This window comes from Miniopterus schreibersii, assembly GCF_964146895.1.
Source record: "Miniopterus schreibersii genome assembly, chromosome: 16".
Taxonomy (NCBI): Eukaryota; Metazoa; Chordata; class Mammalia; order Chiroptera; family Miniopteridae; genus Miniopterus; species Miniopterus schreibersii.
Window position 1 is genome coordinate 28,714,839 of NC_138116.1, and position 22,949 is coordinate 28,737,787.

General features: G+C 48.1%; 1 protein-coding gene across 1 annotated transcript in view; it reads right to left on the bottom strand.

The window, feature by feature from the left end:
* NOS2 (nitric oxide synthase 2) overlaps positions 1-22,949 on the bottom strand; it is an 89,424-nt gene that overhangs the window by 29,714 nt on the left and 36,761 nt on the right. The window contains exons 2-4 of the mRNA XM_081162464.1: positions 14,670-14,825; positions 9,861-10,007; positions 5,215-5,379 (exon numbers count right to left, since the gene is read on the bottom strand). Of these exons, the coding sequence (XP_081018590.1) occupies positions 5,215-5,270 (56 nt within the window). The 5' untranslated portion in view covers positions 5,271-5,379; positions 9,861-10,007; positions 14,670-14,825. The remainder of the gene's footprint in view (positions 1-5,214; positions 5,380-9,860; positions 10,008-14,669; positions 14,826-22,949) is intronic.

The window sequence follows — 22,949 nt, forward strand, 5'->3', positions numbered from 1 at the left end:
TGAGTAAAAAAGCCATGCACAGCCCCCTTTCTCCCTCAGTTAGGTTTCTTTAGACTTAGCTGTTGGGAGATGGGGGGGCACCAGAAGCCAGATGAGCATATTAGGGTCCTGGATGCTGACTGACAAATTATTTCATTGCTCACCCAGGCACTCGTGCAACTTGGCTAAACCCACAGCTGTGCTTGGTCCTGCTGGGTCCTTCATGGACCCGCCATCAAGAGGAGACCTGGAGCGTGGTGCTCGCTTAGGCCCAGGCCCAGGGACGCTGAGGTCAGAGCTGCAGCCTGGGGCTGGTTTGGGGTCTGGCCTGGGGTCCAGACTCCCCCGCAGCTCCCACTCCTCCCCACCGCCCCCCTCTCCGTGCTCCAAGGGTGGGGGTCAGGGAAGAGCTCCGGAATGGATCTTATTTGTAAAACAAAGAACCTTTTTGCGCCCTTCTATCTGTCCTAAAGGGTGTAGCAGCCCCGGTGCTGAAAAATCTAGAAAGCCCCAAGTGCCTAAACGGCCACAGTCCCTCCTCCAGCCCTCGGGCACGGCTCTGCGGCTGCTCAGCTGCGGCCTCCTATGGGCTCCAACCGAGGAAGCGCTAAGTGAATCCAGTCGGAGTCCTGCAGGAGCGAAGAGTCCGGCCCTGAGGTTTGCACGTTACCCCGAGGCTCGGAGAGGCTCGGTGCCCGCCTCCCTCCCGGGGCGCACCCGGCCCGGGCAGTACCTGGCTCGGCGGGAGCCGCAGGCGGGCTGCGGCCGCAGGATCTTGCGGAGAAGCCCGCAGAGCCGGGGCCGGGCTGCCTCGCACGCCGCACCCAGGCCCTCGCGCATGGTACCCGCCGGGCGCGGCTCCGAGCGCTCCCCTCTCGGCTCCGCGCCCGCAGGTTTATAGCCCCGGACCCCACGGCCCCGCCCCGGGGCGGAGCGCGGGAAAGGGGCCTGGACTCGCCCCTCGGCTTCACCCCGCGCGTGGCCCCGGGCCAGGCTCCTCCCGGGCCCCGCAGCGGGCGTCCGCAGGGAAGTCTGCCTTTTGGATGCCGCTGGACTTGCGCTGGGCTAAGACCCGGAGGCAAGTACGCCAGGCCTCCTACTGTAGTGCTTTACAGTTTAGGAAGCAAACCTTATGCTGTTACTTCATCTGCTTCTTCCTAAATCACAGTCAAGAAGGTAAATCTATAGTTATTCCCACTTTACTGGGGAGGGGCAGGCCAGAGAGGTTAAGGATCCTGCCCAAGGCCACACAGCAGCCCCAGGGCCACAGCCCAAGCTCTCTCCCCTCACAGGGCTGCCCTGGGAGGTGTTATTTCTTTAAAGAAAGAGCAGGGCTGGGGATGACTTTTAGTGGGAGACATGGTGGGGGTGGGCAGTTGGACCAGGAGCCCCCTCAGGTCCCTTCCAGGTTCCTGGTCCTTGCTATCTGAAAGGTGCAGGGCTTCCTGACTTTGCTCCATCTGTAGGTGGCTCCTACCCTGGAAGCAGGATAATTCCTCTGGTCCAAAGAGAGACAGGGCAGCAGCCCCAGACCTGAGAGTACACAGAGCCCTCCTGGACGTATTCCAGAGTATTTAATCCCAACCCAGATTAGAGCGGAATGAAAGAAGGCATACATTTATTCTGAGCCAACTGCAACCCAGCTCGACTTTTTTCCAAATTACATACATCTTCACCTAGATGGTCCCAACATTTGCCTTTTTCCCTAACACACACCCACACACCCACACCCACACGCACACCATGTGCACTTTGTAATCATGTTTACATAAAATACAGAATCATTAGTCACATATAATAGATTCTGGGTCTTATCATACCTGAATGTATTTGAAAATGACTTTTTAAAATCAAGATGTATTAATTGGTTCCCACTGCTTTCAGTATAAAATCCCCTTTGCAATGCTGCTTCCCCTTCCGCTAATATCTCCCCCACCCCCAATTGTAGGTTGTGGTCCAGCTGGGCCTACCTCAGAAGAGCTCCTAGTGCCCGCACATTCTCCTGTAACCTCCTACCTCTGTCCCACCCCATCCCAATTTACAGAGCTCTTTACACCCCATTCTGCATGCACCCCTCCCCAAACCAGTGAGGAAGGCATCATTTCCCCCACCCCTCCCTGACAGCAGGAACTGGGTCTCTTCTCTGTCTCTTTCCCAGTCCAGCACGTAGTAGGCCCTCAAGGAGAGCCCATACATATACTGTAGAGGTGATGAGTTTCAACTTGGTTCAAACCTAAGTTCCATCACTTTCTAGATACTGACCTTGAGTAAGTTATTCAACATTGTAAAAAAAAAAAAGATAATAAGAGTTTCTGTCTCATTGCTGACACTTAATAGCCCTGTGATCTTTGACAAGTCCCCCAGCCTCTGAACCTCAGTAATAAGGACTTTACAAATGTTATCTGTTCTTTTTAGCTGCTGGGTATGTAATTAATAAGTGGCTAAATTTACTGTTTAATTAATAAACAGAAGGGCCTTATTGACATCTCCATGACCACCCCCAGCACAGTGCCAGTGAGTAGCCCTCAGCAATTAATTGTTCCTGGACTGGAACATGCCCAGAACCAAAAGTGTGGCAGAACCAAAGTGATTACAAGCCAGACTGCCAAGTTTGACTCCTGGCTCTGTCATTTGCTAACTGCAAATGAAATTTTAAAAATTACTTAAACTTTCTAGGCTTCAATGTTCTCATCGCTACAGTAGGAGGCTAACAAAGGTTCCTTCCTCATGGATTTTTGGGAGGAGTAAATAAATTAATGTTTGATATTTTCTCTCCATCACCTCTAGTGTCTGATTTGAGCATTTCCACCAGCCCGCTCAAGCTGGCCCAAAACACAAGTCAGAAATAACTGTCAGTATTATTAGAGAGTATGGGATTCAGGGCTAAAAGCTGTAGGCCACACTACAGGGGACAGGGAGGATCTCAAAAGATAGGAGATGGACTGGGTCTGCATGAGTCAAAGGCAGAATCTGCTGTGTACAGGCACTGGGAAACTGAGGCACGCTGGGCCGGCCTGGTGGGATGGGTCCTCTGGGAAAGGTAATCACATAGAACTCTGCAATCAAGCCTCAGTGTGGTGACAGGCAATAGGGAGCCTTGGCTCACTCCAGAGCAAGAGCATGGCTTGTTAGAAGTCAAGTTGGAGTGAGAGAAGTCAGAGTTGGTGTGGGGGGCTGCAGTTGGGGAGGCCAGTTAGCAGGGGCTGTAGCCATGAGATGAACAGAAAAGAGGAAGCGATGTGTGACTTGGTGACCGAGAAGAGTCAAAGCAGATTCTTGGGGTTCAGGCCCTCCTTAGATCCTGCGAGGAGTGATGAAGCCTCTGCCAGTCTGCAGCATTTGAGTCTGAAAAGCCAGGAGGACATCTAGAGGCTATCCAACCCTGCGCTCTCATCCCTCAGCCTCTTGGCCACCTCGGCCACCACAGCCCAGGCTGCCTGGTTTCAAACGTTCTCTCCTCTAGTTCAGCCCACACACCATACCCGGGCTATCTTGCTCGAGAATCTGCAATGGCTCCCCACTGCCAAATGAAGTGAATCCAATTCCCCTACTCTGCTTCAAGCCCCCCGTGCTCTGGCCCAGCTCCCACCCTCCACCTCCCACCCCCAAGCCCCAAGCACAGTCATGCTTACTTCTCGCTGAGTCTTTGCTCACCTGTCCCCTTCTTGGAATGTCTTTGCTATTTCCCTTGATTTCACATTCCACCCACTCTTCCAAGTCCACCCGGAGCCTGCTCACTTCTGTGAAGCCCTTACAAGGGACTCTGTTCAGTGTTGCTCAATGTCATCCTAGCTGCCAACAGCAACAGCAATGATGACAACGGCAACACATGCCATTTATTGAGCATTTACTCTCAGCCAGGCACGGGGCTAAGTTGTTCACATGTGAAAATTCATTTAATTCTTACCACCACCACCCAAAAATAGGCATTACAACCCCCTTATCACAGATAAGGAAACTGAGGCTCAGAGGCTAGGGGACTTACCAAAGGTCACAGAGCTATTAAGTGGCAAAGCCATGTGCTTATCCCCAAGCCCAAGCTCTTAACCCTGCTGCTTTCCTGTCACCTGTCAGGTACACTCAGGATTGCCATGCTGTTCGCCTCCAGAGGGCACCCTGCCCTCTGTAGTCCATGGGAAAGGCTCCTCTGGGGCTGAGGCTGCCCTGCCTGGACTGAGGTTTTGGTTTGATTTGTGCTTTCATGATGTTGCAGATTGACCTGTCTTTCTCTTGAGCAAGCCTCAGCCTCCAGTTGAAGGCATGCTGGATGGACTCTTCTATCATGCTCTGGAAGCCGCTCCCAGGCCGGCCGGTTGGCTGACATTCTCTCAGTTCTGCCTCAAGCTTGCTTCTCCTACCCACAAGTGGGGTGTGAGGCATATGTGTGTTCAAATTCCAACTCTGAAAATACTAGTTATGTGACGTGGGGAAATCACTCCCTTCTTAGAGCTTCTGTCTCCCCATCTGTAAAATGAGACAACGCCTCGTACCTCACAGAGCAGCCGTGGAGATGAGCTGGGATGCAATGCATGGGAAGTGCCCTCAGAGCCCTGGCACAGAGTGGGCGCTCAGGAAACGGTCACAAAGCACTCATGCTCACTGAGTGCCTGTTATGCATGGGCACACTGCTAAGTGATTTACCCACACACTCTCATTTCATTTTCAACACGATAGGAGGTGGGTCCCACAGGTGTCCCCACGCTGCCTGTGAGACCATCTGAGGCTCGGGAGGTTAGCTTACCCTAGGTCACAAAGCCGGTGAGAGACAGCACAGGGCCAGCTAGTGCGGCACAGCACACGGCTTGGACACAGCTTGTCTAACATCCCGGCACTCCAGGTCAACAGCTGGTGAGGCGGGCCCACTGGCAAACCACAACAGATGTTGGCCAGGATGCGGCCCCAGTTCTAACCACTGGGCTCCACCGCCTCCCATTCTCACATCAGGGGTTTCACATTCCCTTCCTACATTCTTCCCCCAGAGATTCCAAGCTCCTTGAGGGCCAGGACCGTGCCATGTTCCTTCCTTTATCACGTAGTATCAGGCACAATGAGATACACAACAGGCAGTGGCTGCGTTAAATTCCAACAGGGACATCCAAGAACCAACCAGGGAGGTCAGGCCTCCGGTGAGAAACCGGGATCAGAGAGAGACTGTGAGCTGGCGGCGCCGGGTGGGGGATGAAAGCAGAGAGGAGAGGAGCAGAAGGCGGAGATGAGAAGCAGGGGAAAGCTTACCTGTAGGGAACCCGCATGGTTTTGTCTGTATTGTTGTTGATGTCTGGTTCCTTCATCAAGTGTGATTTAGCCTTGATCAGAAACTTCCGGAGATGAGCCACCTCTGTGGTTTTGCAAAGCGGATCACTTCCCTGGATTTAACCTCAGAGGTTCTTCACCACAGGGCTGAGGAAGGGGAAGGAGATGGTGACAGAAGGTTGACAAAGAGTTTACAGCCCTGGGCCTTCTCAGTAGGGTTGGTTTACTACAGAATCATACGCAAGCTAACATAGGTCCTGAACAGCCACTTCAGGGATGCTTCACAACCTCTGTTTCTATTTGGGGACTGGCATTGGAGATCCTGTGGATAGAGACTTTAATTCTACAAAGCTATGTAACAGTCTAAAGGAAAAACACTGGACTGTGGCTCAAAAGGACAGAGCACAGACCCTGAGAGGTTCCTTTATAGGACCTGCTAGCCCATCTGACTCAAGCAAGTGTCACCCCTGGTTGGGGAGGTAAAGTAGGGAGGGGCCCGCTGGTCACTGAAATACAGGTACCTCGGCCTGGGGCTGGAAGGTCTTCTCCAGCAGCTCTAACTAGCAACTGTCATGTTACACCTGTTACTGGGGAAAGCACTCAAGTTATAGCTGCCTTCCTCTTAAGATTTTGCAATTGTTGTCAACACTACCTTTTTCTTTTTTTAATCATTTGGGAGGGAAATAATTATTTGTGGGGGGAAAAAATGTATTCAACTCTCAATATTTGAGATCGATCAATCATCTCCTTTTAAAAAAAAACAAAAAAGGAGACCTAAGTGGAGGCCCAGGTCTGGTCTGGGCTTGCAGCCAGCATACCTCCTCACTGGGGAAAAAACACACCCTTACAGTGGGTGGAAAATGGTGATGTGGCCCATGTAAGCATCTCAGAGCCTCTACTAGTTACATGACCTGGACCAAGTTATTTCTTCATTCATAAAATGGGCTTAATAATATCCATCTGAAAATAATTTATTTGGGAGGGGAGAGGTGCATGTTTTAAGGATTGGATAGGATAATCTATGAAAAAAAGTCCACTTTCCATTCTCCAGTCCGAATTTTCCAAATAGTTTTTTTTCTTGAAACATAGCAACCACAGCAAATTTTTGCAGGAAAAATAAATCTGAATAAAATGCCCTGTTCTAATGGCCAGACCTCATGTTGGCATTTCTCAGGCTTCCCAACAGTTTATCTTTATAGGCAGAAAATTCCCAAAGTTTTCTGAGCCTTCCCAAACAGGAAGAAGCAAAAACCCTCTCTAAACAGAAGCTTCCCCAGAAATGAAGACAACTCACCTCTTTGCTGGCTGTGCTGCCTTGGCAGGGTACAGACAAGTAAACTGGGGGGATCCCTGAGCCTTGAGACCTTCGGAACCGCCTATAACTGCCCAGTCCCCTCACCAAGGCGCCGGCTGAGAGGTTTCAAACCAGCGATGCTCAGTTTTCTGGGGCCAGAGAGCCTTAGTCTTCAACAAGTTGCAAAGTTATGATCACATTGGCAGCTAAGGAGTATTTATAACCCCCCGCACCATTCAGGGAGCAGTTTTTGCATAAACGTCCCCTTTTTTTTTGTTTCCAAAGGGAGTTTCCCCGCCTGAGTATACAGTTAGCTAATTTATGACAAGGACTCCTGGCCTGTGGGTGACTTGATTCTGCTGTGACATCACCCTGTAAATCCACCTCTCCCTGGCCCCAGATTCAAGGCAGGGTGGCAAGCACCATTAAGGAGTCATCCTGGAGCCCATTTTATTTAGGTTTTATTTAGCTAAGTCACATTGCTTCACTTTCAGTATCTGGGGGATTTTTTTTTTTTTTAATCTCAGCAGGGAGCTCTCTGGTTAATTCCTGTCCAGCCCTTCACTTTTCCAGTTTGCAGCAGGAGTCCAGGAAGCTGGGAGTTGTGACAGTATGGAACACACTGGGAAATGCCTGATTACAGAGGCCGGTGAGGCCGGGTGAGGCCAGTGTTCCAAATAGGTCCCTGAAATATTCAGCTGGAGGTTTAGGGAAGGGAAAGGGAGCCACTGGCACAGAGAGACCTCTCAGATGTTGGTGTCACTAATGTCTCACCCTGCGGCTCTATGTAAGCTATTGTAGACTGGCAGAATTATTTTCTACAGAGAAAAAAAATCCTTTGTTATAATAGAAATTATGTTACGGAAACACTTTTTTAGTTTCTTTTTTAATATGGAAAATTATAATTTTTATAATTTCATTTATTATAGTGCTTCAAATACAGTATTCCTACATGGTATGAATTGTTTTATTAGAAAAGTAAAATAAAACTACATTGGGGAAGAGTCAAAAAATAGAAAGGCGCGCGGCCGGGCGTGGCTCAGCGGTTGAGCATCGACCTAGGATCCAGGTGATGGGGGTTCGATTCCCGGTCAGGGCACATGCCCGGGTTGCGGGCTCGATCCCCAGTCGGGGGCGTGCAGGAGGCGGCCGATCAATGACTCTCTCATCATTGATGTTTCTCTCTCTCTCTCCCTCTCCTTTCCTCTCTATGAAATCAATAAAGATATATTTAAAAAAAAAAAATGGAAGGGAAAAGAACACAGCCTCGACCTCATCGTGCTCGCGCATCACTGTCACCGCCCCTTCATTTTTTTCCTATCTTTCCCAAACTAAATGCAGCATTACAACAAATCAAATTTGTCTAAGACAGACAAACTCAGTAACAAAAAAGACATGAACAGCAGCTGAAAGGTCTTTGTTAATTGAATGAATGAATGAATGAATGATAGTAGTAGATTGCAATGAGTTTCAGCGTACCAAACCATCCTTCTCTCAGGCTTCAGCCAGTTTGTTCAAGGAAACCAATACTGCTTGAGGAAAGAGGCACAGTCCCTGGGCCTAAGAGTGCAAAGCCTAAAGAAAAGAATGAATAATTATAGCACAGAGTGATGCATGCAGTGGTGGAGGGATGGCAGGGCACCAAAGTATCTGAATCTGCATTGCTTAGGGAAGGTTCACAGGGTAGAGGACACTAGGGCAGGGTTTTGAGGGATGACTAAGAGTTTGCTTCACTTTAACTCCTGTAACTGCTTCCACATATTTTGGCTATACCTGCAGCAAATACATGTATTAACTCCTTTAACTCCTTCAACAACCCTATGAGGTGGGTACTATTACTTGCCTTTCATGGAATCTTCTAGAATCCCATCTACTTGGCATCCAGAGCACCTGGTTGGTTTTGCTTCAGAAAATGCAGTTATTATTTGATCTGTTAAACATGTTGGGCTTTGGATGCATGGGCAGTGAAATCCCAGGACGGGCGTGCACCGCCCTTCACTTGAGGCTGGTGCCCTGTTCACTCTCTTAGATGCTCCCACTCTCGATGGAGAGGACCTCTCCCAAGTGCAGTCCCTGGGGACTGTCTTCATGTCCTCATTATCCTGTTGTCAGCTTATCTCCTCAAGGGGCCCCTCTTGCATGACCTGCCCCCCCAAAGAGTGTGGTGCTTACAACCATCCAGCTGTCTGTGTGTCCATTGACTTCTTTGATGCCTCATACCCGGGACAGGCATGGAAACTGAGGCACCTGGAGTCTCTGGTGAATCTGTGGCACAGCCAGGCAGGAAACCAAGTCTCCTGACTATTTCCCCTTGGGGTAGGAACCATGCTGTCCTTGCCACCAACATTCCCAACGCCTATTGATTGTCACAGGTGGGCACTCACAAAGCATTAGCTCAACATATGATAATGGAATGATGAATGAGTGAGTGGTGACACTCAAAGGGCACCTGGAATGGTTGTGTTGGCGGGGGCGAGAACAGCCCCAGATGTTAGACGTGTGGGGTCAGACCAGACCTGGGTTCAGCAGCTCGGTACTTGAGCTCTGGCTAGGAAAGAACTCAGAGCCAAGGCTCAAACTGTAAGAGAACATGTATTTAGAAAGTCACAGAGGTAGAAGAGATGAGTGGTAGAAGAAATGAGCTCAGGAAACAAGTTACAGAGGCACAAGAAGGGTCTTTGGAGCTCAGGAGAGAGAAGGGTAACGGTAATGTGCCTGGGGGCTGGGGGGAGAAGAGGGGAAGTGAGAGGAGAAAGGTGCACCCCTGCTTTAGGAGGGAGACTGCACCAGGTCCTCTGTCCTAAGGGCTCTTAAGGATGGAGATTTTAGGGAAGGTCCTGGGGGAGGATCTCAATAGAATATTCATCAGCTTTCCAAGTGTGTCCTTTCAGGGTCATGGTCTCTACTCATTGGCTGGCACCAGGGCAGGGGTCCTTAGTCAATGCAGCTGGTCTTGAGGTCAGCCATGGCATCACTTATCTGGTTTTACTGCTTTTCTAGACTTGGAGCTGAAACACAACTCAGACCTAGATGTTATCCCTATGGAGGAAAGGTCAGGATGTCTAAACCACAGTACCAGAGGTATGAAAGGTCTGGGGGTCCAAACCACATGACCAGCGACATGCTAGGGGAGGAAAGGTTACCCCGGGGCCGAGGGCCTTATTTTCTCAGATTTGCCTGTCGCTAGGCGCTGGGGGCTTTCCACCCTGGTGACCTTCTGTACCTGGCCCGTCGCCCCTGCTCTGCTCCTGTCTAACTGCCTGCCGCATTCCCCACGCAAGGATCTTGGCCCTGAATTCTTTCAGAGAAAAGGGGCGCAGGGTCTCTTCTGTACCTGCTTCCTGCTGAAGAGGAGCGATGTTTTCCTTCAGAGCCAAGAGATTCTTGACCCCTGTGTGAGGGACCGTGAGGCGTGGGGATGGAAGGAGGTGGCCTTGGTGTTTAGAGGCAGTACTCCTTAAGTGCAAGTAGGGCTTGTAACCTGGTGGACACAGACTGTGTTACAAATCTCAGTAATACTGGGGCAAAAGCCAGGATCAAAGGAATTATAATGACTGGCCACTAATAGTCAAAGGATGGGAGAAAAATGAAACATCAGTTTGGAGAGTTGTAGCCAAATATTTAAGAAAACTAGAAAAATTCAGGGTCCAGTTCAGTTTATAGGTGATAAATAAAACTTCGAAAATAATTAACTGAATTAGAGTCTAATATTCACAACTGTGTATTATAGAATCTATTGAAACACAATCCCCACCTCCTAAAATCACCCTTGTTTTTGTTAAAGAGCCAAATCAAGACCAACCCATTTATTATATTAAATCCAGTTTCAGTTTGGCCTGATTATTTGCATGAACACAACAAGAATAGCCATCGGTCATCTAAGTTCTCTTAAATTTACTTTGCTGGAATTTCATAAGGAATCTCCAGAATGAGCTTTCATTTTTACCTCCTCAGGGTGAAGAAGCTGAGCCACATAGTTACCATCAGGCTTTGCCTGCAATACCTATATGTTTGGGTAAATTCCTCATGTCTTTTAGGTCCCAAAAATATCTTGAGGTTCATTCCTTGCCATCTCCCAGGAAAGCAACCTTTGTTCCTTGTCTGGAAAGACTGCTATGAACCATATGAATAAATAAGGTACCAGATTGTTTCTCCAAGGGGCTCTTACCAGCTTCAAAATCAGCCTGCCTTCCTTGAGGCTTTCTGGTGACATCCAGAGTCTAGGCATGTCTCTTTCAGACATGATGTTCCAGTCAAAATCTTTGTTAATAAAATCACAATTGGAAACTGGTTTCATGTGTCTTATTATAAAGAAATCAGATTCTTATTGCATTTATGTGAACAAACATATTGCCATGAAAATAATATTAGTCTTTTTGTTATTGTTGTTAATCTTCACCAGAGGATATATTTTCCATTATTTTTTCTAGAGAGAATGGAAGGGAGGCAGGGAAGGAGAGAGGGAGAGAGACAGAGGGAGAAACATTGATGTGAGAGAGACATGATTGGTTGCCTCCTAAATGCTCCCTGAATCAGCCAAGGATTGAACCCCGAACCCAGGTACATATCCTTGACCAGGAATCGGACCCGGGGCCCTTTGGCTCATGGGCCAATGATCTAACCACTGAGCCACACCGGGCAGGGCAATAACACTCACTCTCTAAGAGTTTTGAAATTCTGGAGGGATCGGGTAGGAAGAAAAATATATAATTTACCAAATTCCTTATACCTGGAAAACAAGAGGAAAACCTTCGTCCTTTTAACAGCCTGGAAAAGAACCAAACTCCAACTCTGTGTTAGCTTACTTTTGATATTTAAATTCATTTACTTAATTAAGTTCATTATTCAGCTTATCTATATAATTTTCTTTCAAGATTTCACAAACCTTTGTCAATTTTTCTAGTCCCTTTTAATTTAGCTCTTCCTACTCCTTCAGAAATAACCAGCTTTAACAACTCCCTTCTTTTTCCTTCAAAAAGTATCTCCATACCTTATATTTTCTATTACCAATCATTTACTTCTAATTAATTAGAAGTTTAAGTCTTGGAAACTTTAATGTTTTTAGCGATAACTAAAAAATAAGCAATTAGCATCCTTTAGGTTGGCAAATACATTTCGTAATTTCTAGAAACATAGGTTCCTTCATTGGCACCCACACTTTTAAGAGACATACTTCTAGCCTGGCTGGCGTGGCTCAGCGGTTGAACACTGACTTATGATCCAGGGGATCGAGGTTCGATTCCCAGCCAGGGCACATGCCCAAGTTGCGGGCTCGATCCCCAGTAGGGCCGTGCAGGAGGCAGCCGAGCAATGACTCTCTCATCATTGATGTTTCTATCTCTCTCTCCCTCTCCCTACCTCTCTCTGAAATCAATAAAGGCTTTTTTTTTTTTTTTAAAAAGAGATTTCGAATATAGTATAAGATGTTCATTAAAAGCTTCAAATCTATTTTTTAGCTTCCCTGTAATAAAAAGCCAAAAGTAGGTGAACTTAACACTTCTCTAGCAATCAGTGTTTAACAGCTGAAATAAGTTAACTTAATCTCCTTAGATGGCTAAGGTTGGTTTCTTCTTTCAATAAGGATTACCTCCCAGAAACTTGCATTTTAAAAGATGACTGAGATAAAATTTGGTGGGCTTTGAACTGTTTGTGGAGCCACATCTCTGTACAGATTTTATTTGTAATACTTCAAGAATTGGTTTGCCACAGAATTGTTGGCAAAGGACTGACAAATTCATTCACCCATTTTTGGAATTTTTTTTTCCATCTGTAGCAATTACGGAGAGATCGAGTTTCCAGGTAATACATAGCTGAGGGTCATGCCTGAGCGCCACAGAGGCTTGGATATATGGAAAAGACACACTGATCTCAGGGGGCCTCATCCCCTATCCACTCCCCTCGGGAATGGCAACACGGGTCTAGCTGCAAGACAGTATTGAAATGAATGGTGCCCTTGATTGGCCAAACCTCTCCACTGTCCACTTTAGATTAGGGTCAAGCCATGTTGAGGGACCCGGGGTCACATTTCCCCCAGCTGGCGAGTATGCACTCCAAAAGGGTATCTCAAGGCACTGTGGACTGTTGCCCCATCTATGGAGAGACAGAGTTGGAGGCGTCCCTGATGGTCTCTGGGCTGTCCCGTGTCTGAAAACCACAGTAGGGCAGGTTCCCTATCACCTGGGAACTACCTGGGGTGTGGGGTGCATACCCCAGGCCCTGAGGGCAGGCACACCAATGATCCGCGTGATGGCCAGTCACGGGGAAGATGGGCTTATTCTGCTCGGACAGGTGGACTCCGCTCCATACGAAGCCCATCCAAGCGAGGTCCCCCTGCTTGTTGGCCTCCCAGCTTAGCTGGCCTTACTAGAGGTCACCCCTGTCGTGCCTGTCCATAGGAGGAGTGCCCAATATCTCCATCGCCTTGGGTGGAATTCATCCTTCAACTCTGGTCTTTAGTAGCTGGGCTAGTGGCTTGTTGCCGTGTCTTTCATGTTCCCCAAAGCCTTAGTAGCTTCCTCTTTTATGGTAATCTCAACTATCATAAAATCTCAATTGCTCCTAAACTGTAAGTGAGGAGAAAGGGAAACACCCTTGGTGCTACCCTGTTTCTTTTCTCTTTCTAAATCCCATTTCAGTCTTCTACCACCCTTCTTAAGGTGACCTGGCTTTCTAAATAAAAGCAGACTCCTCTACAGGAGTTTCTTAGCAGATCCTAATGACTAATTCTGTTGTTTTGCTCCCAGAAACCAGTTTTGGAGAAAGTCAGGTAGATTCCTTAATTTAGTTCTAATCTAAGAAATGGATCCAAAGTGGTTCCCCTCAGCCCGAGACCAGCCTTTCTGGTTTTCTACTCCGAGTGCAATTTACCTGCACTCTTCCTAGAAGCCTCTAATTTCCAATCAAGATAAGCTTCCCACTCATTCTGTTTAATTTTAGAGCCGGCTTTTTTCTTTCTTTTTAAATTTGCGTGCAAAAATTGATGTAAGCATCAAAAGAGTTACATGTTGGCCATCTTAAGTGGATGTCGCTTCTAGTGAAATTTTCCCATTTCTGTAAGTACTTGCAAGTAAAGGTTTCCTATTAAGTATATATCTGCAGAAGTGTTAATTGGGTCTGGGAGTTCCCAGCCTTGGAGGCAGGATTTCCCATGTTGATTTTAGTTTTATTTTGGGATCTGGAGAGTCTAAACAAATTTCTAGGGATATTATGTAGTGGGTTGAAGGGTGCTGCTTGTGGGTTGAGCTCCAAGGGGCTGTCACCTCCGAAGTCATTTTAAACACTCTTACATGCCTCAGTTTCTCTCCCCAGCTGTCCAATACAGCCATGAGGACTCAGAGCACTAGGTAACCAGCCTTTATGTGTGCATCCCCAGACGAATCAATCATTTAATTACAGTTGAGTTGGAGTTCCCTGTGGGGCTCCTGCACATCATGAGATACACCTTCTGACACCTCCACAGAGATTCTTAGTCACCTAAAAATACCAGAGATTAGAGCTGCCAAAAGGAAATATCCCTTATCTTCGGAGCCAAATGAGTTCAGGCTCTCATTTATGTGGTAAAAGGTTTTGTTCAGACCCTCAGAAAGCAACTTCAATTGAAAAGCCAAAGTTGAAAACCAGCCATTCATTTTTCCCTCCTTAGTTATCTCGACCCTTATCTATGGCCTAGGTTCTTTCAACCCTTAACCTTTAGCTGCACCTCGAGGATCTAAAAACAACAACAACAAACCAGCTCAAAGAAAGTCAACCTGAATTCAACTCCAGACATAAAGGAAGGAAGAAAAGAATGTTTTTCTAGCCAAAAGGCAAGAACCTCTCTCTTTCCTTTGGAACGAGTAACCTGCCAGGGGAGAGCTACAGGGAAGGGCCTTGTGTGATTTTTACAGTATCCCTGGGTGCATGGGCAAAGTTTTGCAGTCGGCAGGGTGCCTGGTGCAAACATCCCTCGTCCATAACTGACTTATCCTGTATAGGAGTCTTCAAGAGGCAAGTGCCCTAATGGCTCTCAAGTGCCTGTCCCACACCCGCACAGTGCAGCCTTCCCCAGAGAGAGAGAGAACCCCATGGCCAGATGGAAAGGTGCAAGGAGGAGGCAAACACAGTCAGGTCGTTCAGGCCAAGGTGGCGTGGACAACCGACTTACCAGTAGCGAAACAATATCCGAATCACAGCAACATGATGTTGGCGGCGGGGGCGAGAACAGCCCCAGATGTTAGACGTGTGGGGTCAGACCAGACCTGGATTCAGCAGCTCGGTACTTGAGTTCTGGCTAGGAAAGAATTCAGAGCCAAGGCTCAAACTGTAAGAGAACATGTATTTAGAAAGTCACAGAGGTAGAAGAGGTGAGTGGTAGAAGAAATGAGCTCAGGAAACAAGTTACGGAGGCACAAGAAGGGTCTTTGGAGCTCAGGAGAGAGGAGGGTAATGTGCCTGGGGGCCGGGGGGAGAAGAGGGGAAGCGAGAGGAGAAAGGTGCACCCCTGCTTTAGGAGGGAGACTGCACCGGGTCCTCTGTCCTAAGGGCTCTTAAGGATGGAGATTTTAGGGAAGGTCCTGGGGGAGGATCTCAATAGAATATTCATCAGCTTTCCAAGTGTGTCCTTTCAGGGTCATGGTCTCTACTCATTGGTTGGCACCAGGGCAGGGGTCCTTAGTCAGTGCACCTGGTCTTGAGGTCAGCCATGGCGTCACTTATCTGGTTTTACTGCTTTTCTAGACTTGGAGCTGAAACACAACTCAGACCTAGATGTTATCCCTATGAACAAAAGGTCAGGATGTCTAAACCACAGTACCAGAGGTATGAAAGTTCTGGGGGTCCAAACCACATGACCAGCGACATGCTAGGGGAGGAAAGATTACCCCGGGGGCGAGGGCCTTATTTTCTCAGTTTTTCCTGTTGCTAGGAGCTGGGGGCTTTCCACCCTGGTGACCTTCTGTACCTGGCCAGTCGCCCCTGCTCTGCTCCTGTCTAACTGCCTGCCACACCTGGTGCAGGGTAAGAGCTCAGTAATTGTTTCCTGTCTCTGTTCCTTTGCATTCTAGGAAAGTTATCAGCCTGAGTTTCAAGGCCACTACATCACCTCAGGCCCTACTCTAACCCATCATCTGCCTGCCGTGAAGTTCTTGGCCCATGGCAGGGTTTAAGTCAGCAGTTACTGTCCAGCCCAAGCACCAGTCTTTGAGTACATGGCTGGAATTAGTTTGAAAGATCCTAGGTTCTCGTGACAGGCTACTGAGTTGCTGAGACCTCAGAGAAGCTGCCTCTCATTTCTGGGCCCAACTTTCTACATGACAAATGGTGGCCAAGATAAAATGAGTAATGAGATATTAGAAAATGCTTTGAGCTATGGAGCAAACAGGCATCCAAGCAAGACTTTTTGGTCCCTGCTGTGGGCAGAGAATAATAATTTACCTTTTGACAAAGAGTAAGCACGTAACATGAGCTGCCTTCCAAACTACCCTTCTGCAGAGGGGTCAGGGCTCTGCCACCCCATTTGCTTTTAAATTCCCAATTCTTTTTCTCTTTTTGTAACATCACATTCATTTATTTCTTTTTAATTGAGATAAAACTCATGTAACATAAAATTCATCAGTTTAACTATTTTAAAGTGTATACTTCAGTGGTTTTTTTTAAAAAAAAAAATGTTTTTATTCATTTCAGAGAGAGGAAGGGAGAGGGAGAGAGAGAGATGGAAACATCAATGATGAGAGTCATTGATCGGCTGCCTCCTGCACGCCCCCCACGGAGGATCAAGCTCACAACCCGGGAATGTGTCCTGACCAGGAATCAAACCATGACCTCCTAGTTTAGAGGTCAATGCTCAACCATTGAGCCACGCCAGCTGGGCCATAGTGTTTTTAATATGCTCACAATATTGTGTGTAACTATCACCACTATCCCAATAGTCTCTGAATTGATGAACAGCTAGGAGGGGAGTAAAAATTATAGTAAGGACTGTGACACACAGAGATGTTAAGAGATTCACCATGGACACACAGCAGGCAGTCTCAGCGCCAGGATAGTGAGTCCTGATGCCCAGTTCAGACTGCGGGTCCAGGGCTGGCCCCCTCCTGGAGGTTGGCACGGATTTCCCTCTCTGCATATCCTGTGGCTCTGGGCTGCCTCGCCCTTGGCCCAGCTCACCCAACAGGTTGCATTCCTGGGCTGCTTCTGATGACGGATGCAGCAGATGAATGCCGCCGAGCACCCCGAAGGGCACCTTGCAGGGCAGAGCAGGAACAGGCGGGCCACTGGGAGGGTGGAGAGGCAGGTTCCGAGCCGCTGTGGAGAAATGCTCTCCTCTCTTCATTACCAGCACATCGTGGGCGCCACACCAACAACAGCCAGCGCTGGAATTTCTCAGCCTCTCCATTCTGGGACTGATTTTTCCATCAAATAAAGTTGATCTGTCCCTACACCAGGTTGTGGAGATGGTTTGGCTCCAGTTGGCCCTTGGGAGTTTGCAACTTTGAAGCTCTTGCTACCAAAACAGTGATCAGAGAGAACACATACCAAGCAAGGCACTTATATGTATCAACCGTTTAATTCACACAACAGCCTGTGAGGTGAGGGTTATTACTAGTCCCAGTTTATAGATGGGGAAATTGATGCTCAGCAAAGTTAAATGGCTTGTCCAAGATCACACAGCCAGGCAGTGGCAAGGCTAAAACCCTGGAGTCTCCTTCCCTTCCCCCTCCCACCCGCCACCCGCTGCAAAGGGCAGAATCAGGACACAGCCCAGAGACAAGGCTCCCACACCACACGCACTGCCTTTCTTGGAGTCTTTTCTTCCCCCACCCTCCTATAATAATAATTGGAGATGAGAACAATTACAACTACTACGGATTGAGCACTTGCTCAATAACTATAGGCAGGTCCTGAGCTTTTATCATCTCAGTCACTCCTCCAGCAGCCCCCTGCAAAGGTACAGTTATTATACCAATTTCACAGGTAAGGAAACTGAGGCACAAAAGGTTGAGCAACCAGCCCAATGTCACACAACTCATAAGGGAGAGAGCTGAGGCTTGCCCAGGTCTGAGATCAAGGTCCTCGTTGGGTTGGGCCCACCTCGTGTGCCCCTGTGTACATGCCCTTTTCTGCATGTGAGCACACCCCAGGGGCAACGTGAAGGAGTGGCAGGATGGCGGTGGGAAACTGAGGCCAAGGTAAGAGCTGAGTATGACCTGGAGTTGAAGGTTCTCCCCCAGGTACCAGCATCTGGTGCCAGCAATATAAGGAGGAGAGAAGGGGTGCAGGAAGGATGAGAGGAGACCCTGTTGCATGCCACAGCTTCACAGAAGCCCCCATGGGATCCTCTCACCAGCTCTTTGAGGGAGCTACTATCATCTCTAATTACAGAGAAGGAATCTGCTGTTCAGAGAGGGAAAGTGACTTGCCTGAGTCACCCAGAGAGTAAGGAGCAGAGCTGGGATTTGAACCCAGAACTGTCAGACTCTAAAAGCAGTTCTTTCTATGTCATGTGTTTATGGAGTGCCTATCACATTTACTGCTGTATCCCCGTGGTTCACAGTAAGTAGGAATTCAATCATTGATTGCATAGAGGATTGTGCACTTACTACGTGCACAACACTTTACCCAACCCGTGACAACCTTGCAATGAAAGCATCGGTGTTCCTGTGATACACAGTTAGACAGACGTGATCAGAGCAAGGACGATGGGCCAGATACAGATGGTCACCAGGCAGAAGGCCCTGGGTGCCTAGGAAAGGACAATTGTAGGGTAGGACCTGGTCCCCAGGGTGACCTTTCCTCCCTAGAGATAACATTTCAGCTCCAGGCCCGGAAAAGCAGCAAAACCAGACAAGCAGCGCCCAGGCTGACCTCAGGACCAGCTGCATTGACTAAGGACCCCTGCCCTGGTGGGGTCCAATCAACCAGTGGAGACCTAGACCCTGAAGGACACACCTGGAAAGCTGCTGAATATTCTATTGAGATCTTCCCCTGGGACCTCCCCTAAAATCTCTACCCTTTAAACCCTTAGGAAGAAGAACTCAGTGCTCTCTCCCTCCCAGGAGCATGCCTGAGCCTTTCTCTTTCCCTTCTCTCCCCCTCCCTCTCCTTCCCCCCCCCCCAGGTGTGTCACTTTTTACCTTCTTTACTCTAAGCTCCAAGGGCCCTTCCTTTACCTCCTATAACTTGCTTCCTAAGCCCATTTCTTCTAGGAATTACTTCTACCTCTGTGATTTTCCAAATAAATGCTCTCTTAAATTTGAGTCTTGACTCTGAATTCTTTCCTAGCCAGAACTCAAGTGTTCCGAGGTTGCTGAACCCAGGTCTGGTTTGATCCAATGGGTCTAACACCTGGTGCTGGTCCCGCTGCCTACAACATTCCCATTTTACAGGGGGGACACTGAGGCTCAGAGAGGTTGCCCATTTGCTCAAGAACCCATGGATCAAAAATGGACAGCCAGAAATGCAGACCTGAGTCCTCCCAGCTCTAAAGACAGGAAACTGTGCCCCAAGGGGCTCTGCACTGACTCTAACACTCTACAAAGCACTCAGCTATGTTGTTCACACACCAAGGGAACCAGGCTTTCAGGGGCTGGGGGGAGGGGGTTGCTCCGGAAGGCTTAGATCCTTCAGGCAAAAGGGGCACTTGAAAGACAGGAGGATTTAAACAGTGAGGGGACTGGAGAGTGGCTCAGACCAGAAGCAAAACCTCAACCTCCATCACTTCTAAATGAGAGCATCAATGTCCCTTCTCCACGGTGGAGATGTCTCTTGGGAATTCCCACTCTTGTCCAGGAAGCTCCAGCTCAGCAGCCCTGGCACCTGGTTTCCCAATAGGAGTAAAAAAGTAGCAAGGCATAGAAGAGTGTGGTTGTCACAGTGAGCCACAGGGCTCTTGGGGAGGTCAGGGAGGTCGCGCCACCTGCCCTCGGGGTCATTGTACCTAAGGCAATCCAGGGGGGCTTTGGGGTGGTACCTGGAATAACCATTTTTCCCTTGTAATAGTTGAAGTATTTATTGATGTGATTACTGTCTATGACTATTTACTGATTTTCCACTTGTGGAAAACAATAAAAATTTATTTTATTTTAAAAATATTTTTATTGCTTTTTAGAGGAGTGGAAGGGAAAGGGAGAAAGAAACATCTATGAGAGAGAAACATCGACCAGCTGCGTCCTGCATGCACACCCTCCCCACACAACTGGGGATCAAGCCTGCAACCCTTCGGTGCAAGGGTGACTTTCAATCCACTGAGCCACACCAGCTAGGGCAAAAATTTATTTTAGAAATACATTTAAGTTTTAAAAAAGTCAATTTAAGGAAAAAGATTTAAGCAAATAATAGTGTAGGTGGTTTGCAGGTGTGACAAATTACAAACGTAGGACACAAATAACAGCAAGGAAAGTACGCCAGGGAACATGTGAGGTTGCCTTGTGTGTGTGTGTGCGTGTGTGTGTGTGTGTCCCATGGCAAGTCACATGTCCTGTCAAAGGAAGGTCCTGGGAAGAAGTTCCCTAAGAATCCTCCCAGTTCTGATACCATAAGGCATTAGGTCTCAAACAGGCCCCCAGCCCCTGAACCCCACATCATTTGTTAACTGACCACTGGAGGGCGTGAGTCACACAAATTCCAGCAGCTATGTAGCCAAGGTCTCCCCTGGTATGTACTAACTTGAATGACTTAGAGATGACAGAAGCAGAGGGATTTTTTGCTGGAAATGCCCAGGTAGTCACCTGGGGTGGACAGACCTAGGGTGGACCAAGAGAAGGACGGTTTTGCTGGCTGAGTCCTTAGAGCATGACTCATGCTGGCTGGCGCAAGCCTGGCACTTCACTGGCAGGGCTGGCACAGTGGGCAAGCACCCGACCAGCTCGTGCTCTCAGGGGTGATCCAGCCAGGAGTTTTCTTGCCGATGCTCCCCAGAACATCCTCCCTTCTCTGCCCTTCCGTGCTGCTTCCTGGGTTGAAGATTAATACATAGCGTGGCATCCAGGCAAGTCTTGAGGTGTGGTACTTCAAGGTCAAGGATTTTAGGTGCAAGTAGTGCATTTGGGATGTGCAGGGGACATCGATAGGGGAATGGGGAAGGGCAGGCAGTCATCAAAGTGCTCTCTTAAACCAGCTACCACAATGGGTAACAGGAGTTCAACCCCAAGGGGACACTTAGGAAATAGAGTAGAACCCAGGCCTCAGAGCAGCCCCACCTGAGAGGCAGGGCTGCTGGCTGTTTGCCCAGCAATTTCAGAGCATCGCTGGCTGAGGTTGCCCCCAGGGCAGGTGAACTCTCCAAAGCCGGCTGTGGGTAGAGCTACCTTCCTTGGTTCTCGAAAAACCCTCAGGACCAGAGATGTAGATGTCGGCTGCTGGAATTCCCGCAGTACACTGGAATGAGGGCTGTGCATGGAAAGCAGGCTGCATGGCTGCAGGGGGGTTAGGTTAGGTCAAACAGAGGAGAAAAAGAAGTGTTCTTTCCAGCTCCAGCCACCGATCCAAGAATAACTTCTAAAGGCCTTCGCACCAGCTAAGCACACCCTTTGGATCCTTCCTTAATTGGCTGTGCAACTTTGGTTGGGCCACATGAGCCTTCTGCACCTCTGGTTTCTCAATTAATGTTCCCTGGGGCCTTTCCAGCTCTGATATCTGGGCTTTCTGAGCCTCCCCACCCCATGCATGTCTTGTCTCTGGTGTTCTTGGGACAGTCCCCTTCCTGAGCAGAGTGCCCACCAAAACGCAGAATTCAGGAGTAATTGGATCCTCTGACTCCAGGCTGTGGCCACTGGTGTGTGAAAATGCCCAGGGCATCACTGAGTGTAAGAGTCAGAATCATTCGAGAAAGTCACACTGGTCCAGCTTTAGAATCCCCCTTTATGGGGGACTATTATGTAGTCAAAGAAATGAAGCATATTAAGAATATTTTATGATAAAAAATGTTTATGCTGTCAATAGAAAAACATCAGATTACTGTGCAAAATGATCTCCACCATGTAAAATAAAGGCGTAGAAAAAATGAGAAAAACCGAAAATATTAACAGTGGTGGGAATATGGGCAATGGTTATTTTCTTCTCTGCCCTTCTCTGTGATTTCCATGGGGGAATGGGGGTGAGGCAGGGGGAACAGGCAGTTTGCTGCGTCTGAATCAGGACCTGGAGGAGTGCTCTTGGAGGAGCCGACAGCCACCGAAAGGAAGGAATGCTTTGTTTCCCCTGCCTGGCTGCTGAGCTAACGGGGGAGGCACCTGCATCACTGTAGGAGGTAACCCCGGCCTTTGGCATCCCGCACCTGGGCCTCTCCTGCCTCCTCCTGCCCACCTCCCTCAGGACTCCCCCCTTCTCCAGGGGCTCCCCAGCAAGCCACACCTTTACTCTCTCTTCCTGGAATATCCTTCCCAACAGCTCCCCACTCCTACCCTTCCCCTAGCTAACTCTAACTTTCAGATTCTGCACCACATCATGGTATTATCATTCCAGAAGGTTCCCCCTGTCCTCCATCCCTGAGCTTCCTTCCAGCTCAACACGGATCCCACATTTCATTGTGGCCTCATTCATCTGTCTCCTTTACTAGACACAAGCTCCCCAAGGCCAAGGTCATGGCTCGCAAATCTCTGTAGCACCAGCACCATGCTGGGCACATAGTAGGTACTCAATAAAAATTTTAAAATTAAGATATAATTCACACACCATAAAATTCACTTTTTAAAGTGTACAATTCAGTGGTTTTTAGTGTATTCCAAAGTTGTGCAACCATCACCACAACCTAATTCCAGAACACTTCCATCATCCCCCAAAGAAACTCCATACCCATCAGCAGTCATTCCCCATTTTATTCCCCACCCACCTCCACTCCCCCCCAGCCTTAGGCAACCACTAACTTGCCTTTTGTTTCTATGGATATACTTATTCTCAACATTTTATATAAACGGACTTTTGCAATATATGGCCTTTTGTGTCTGGCTTATTTTACTTAGCATGTTTTCAAGGTTTATTCACGTTGTAGCATGTACTAGTACTTCACTCCTTTTTATGACCAAGTAATATTCCATCGTATGGACATACCACTTTTGTTTATACACTACTCAGTTGATGGGTGTTTGGGTTGCTTCCACTGTTTGGATGTTATAAATAATGCTGCCATGAACATTTGAATACAGGTTTCTGTGTGAACAGATATTTTCAATTCTCCTGGGTATACACTTAATAGAATTGCTTGGTCATAGGACAACTTTATGCTGAACTTTTTTTAACCTTTAGCTTTTTGAGGAACTGTCAGACTGTTTTCCGAAATGATTGCTCCATTTTACATTCCCTCCAGCAGTGTATGAGGGTTTCGACTTCTCCACATCCTTTGCAATACTCGTGATTGCCTGTTTTTTTAAGTATAGCTTCCTAGTGGGTGTGCAGTGGTCAATAGACTTCTGAGGAATGAATAACTAGTCAATGGATGTGTGCATGGACC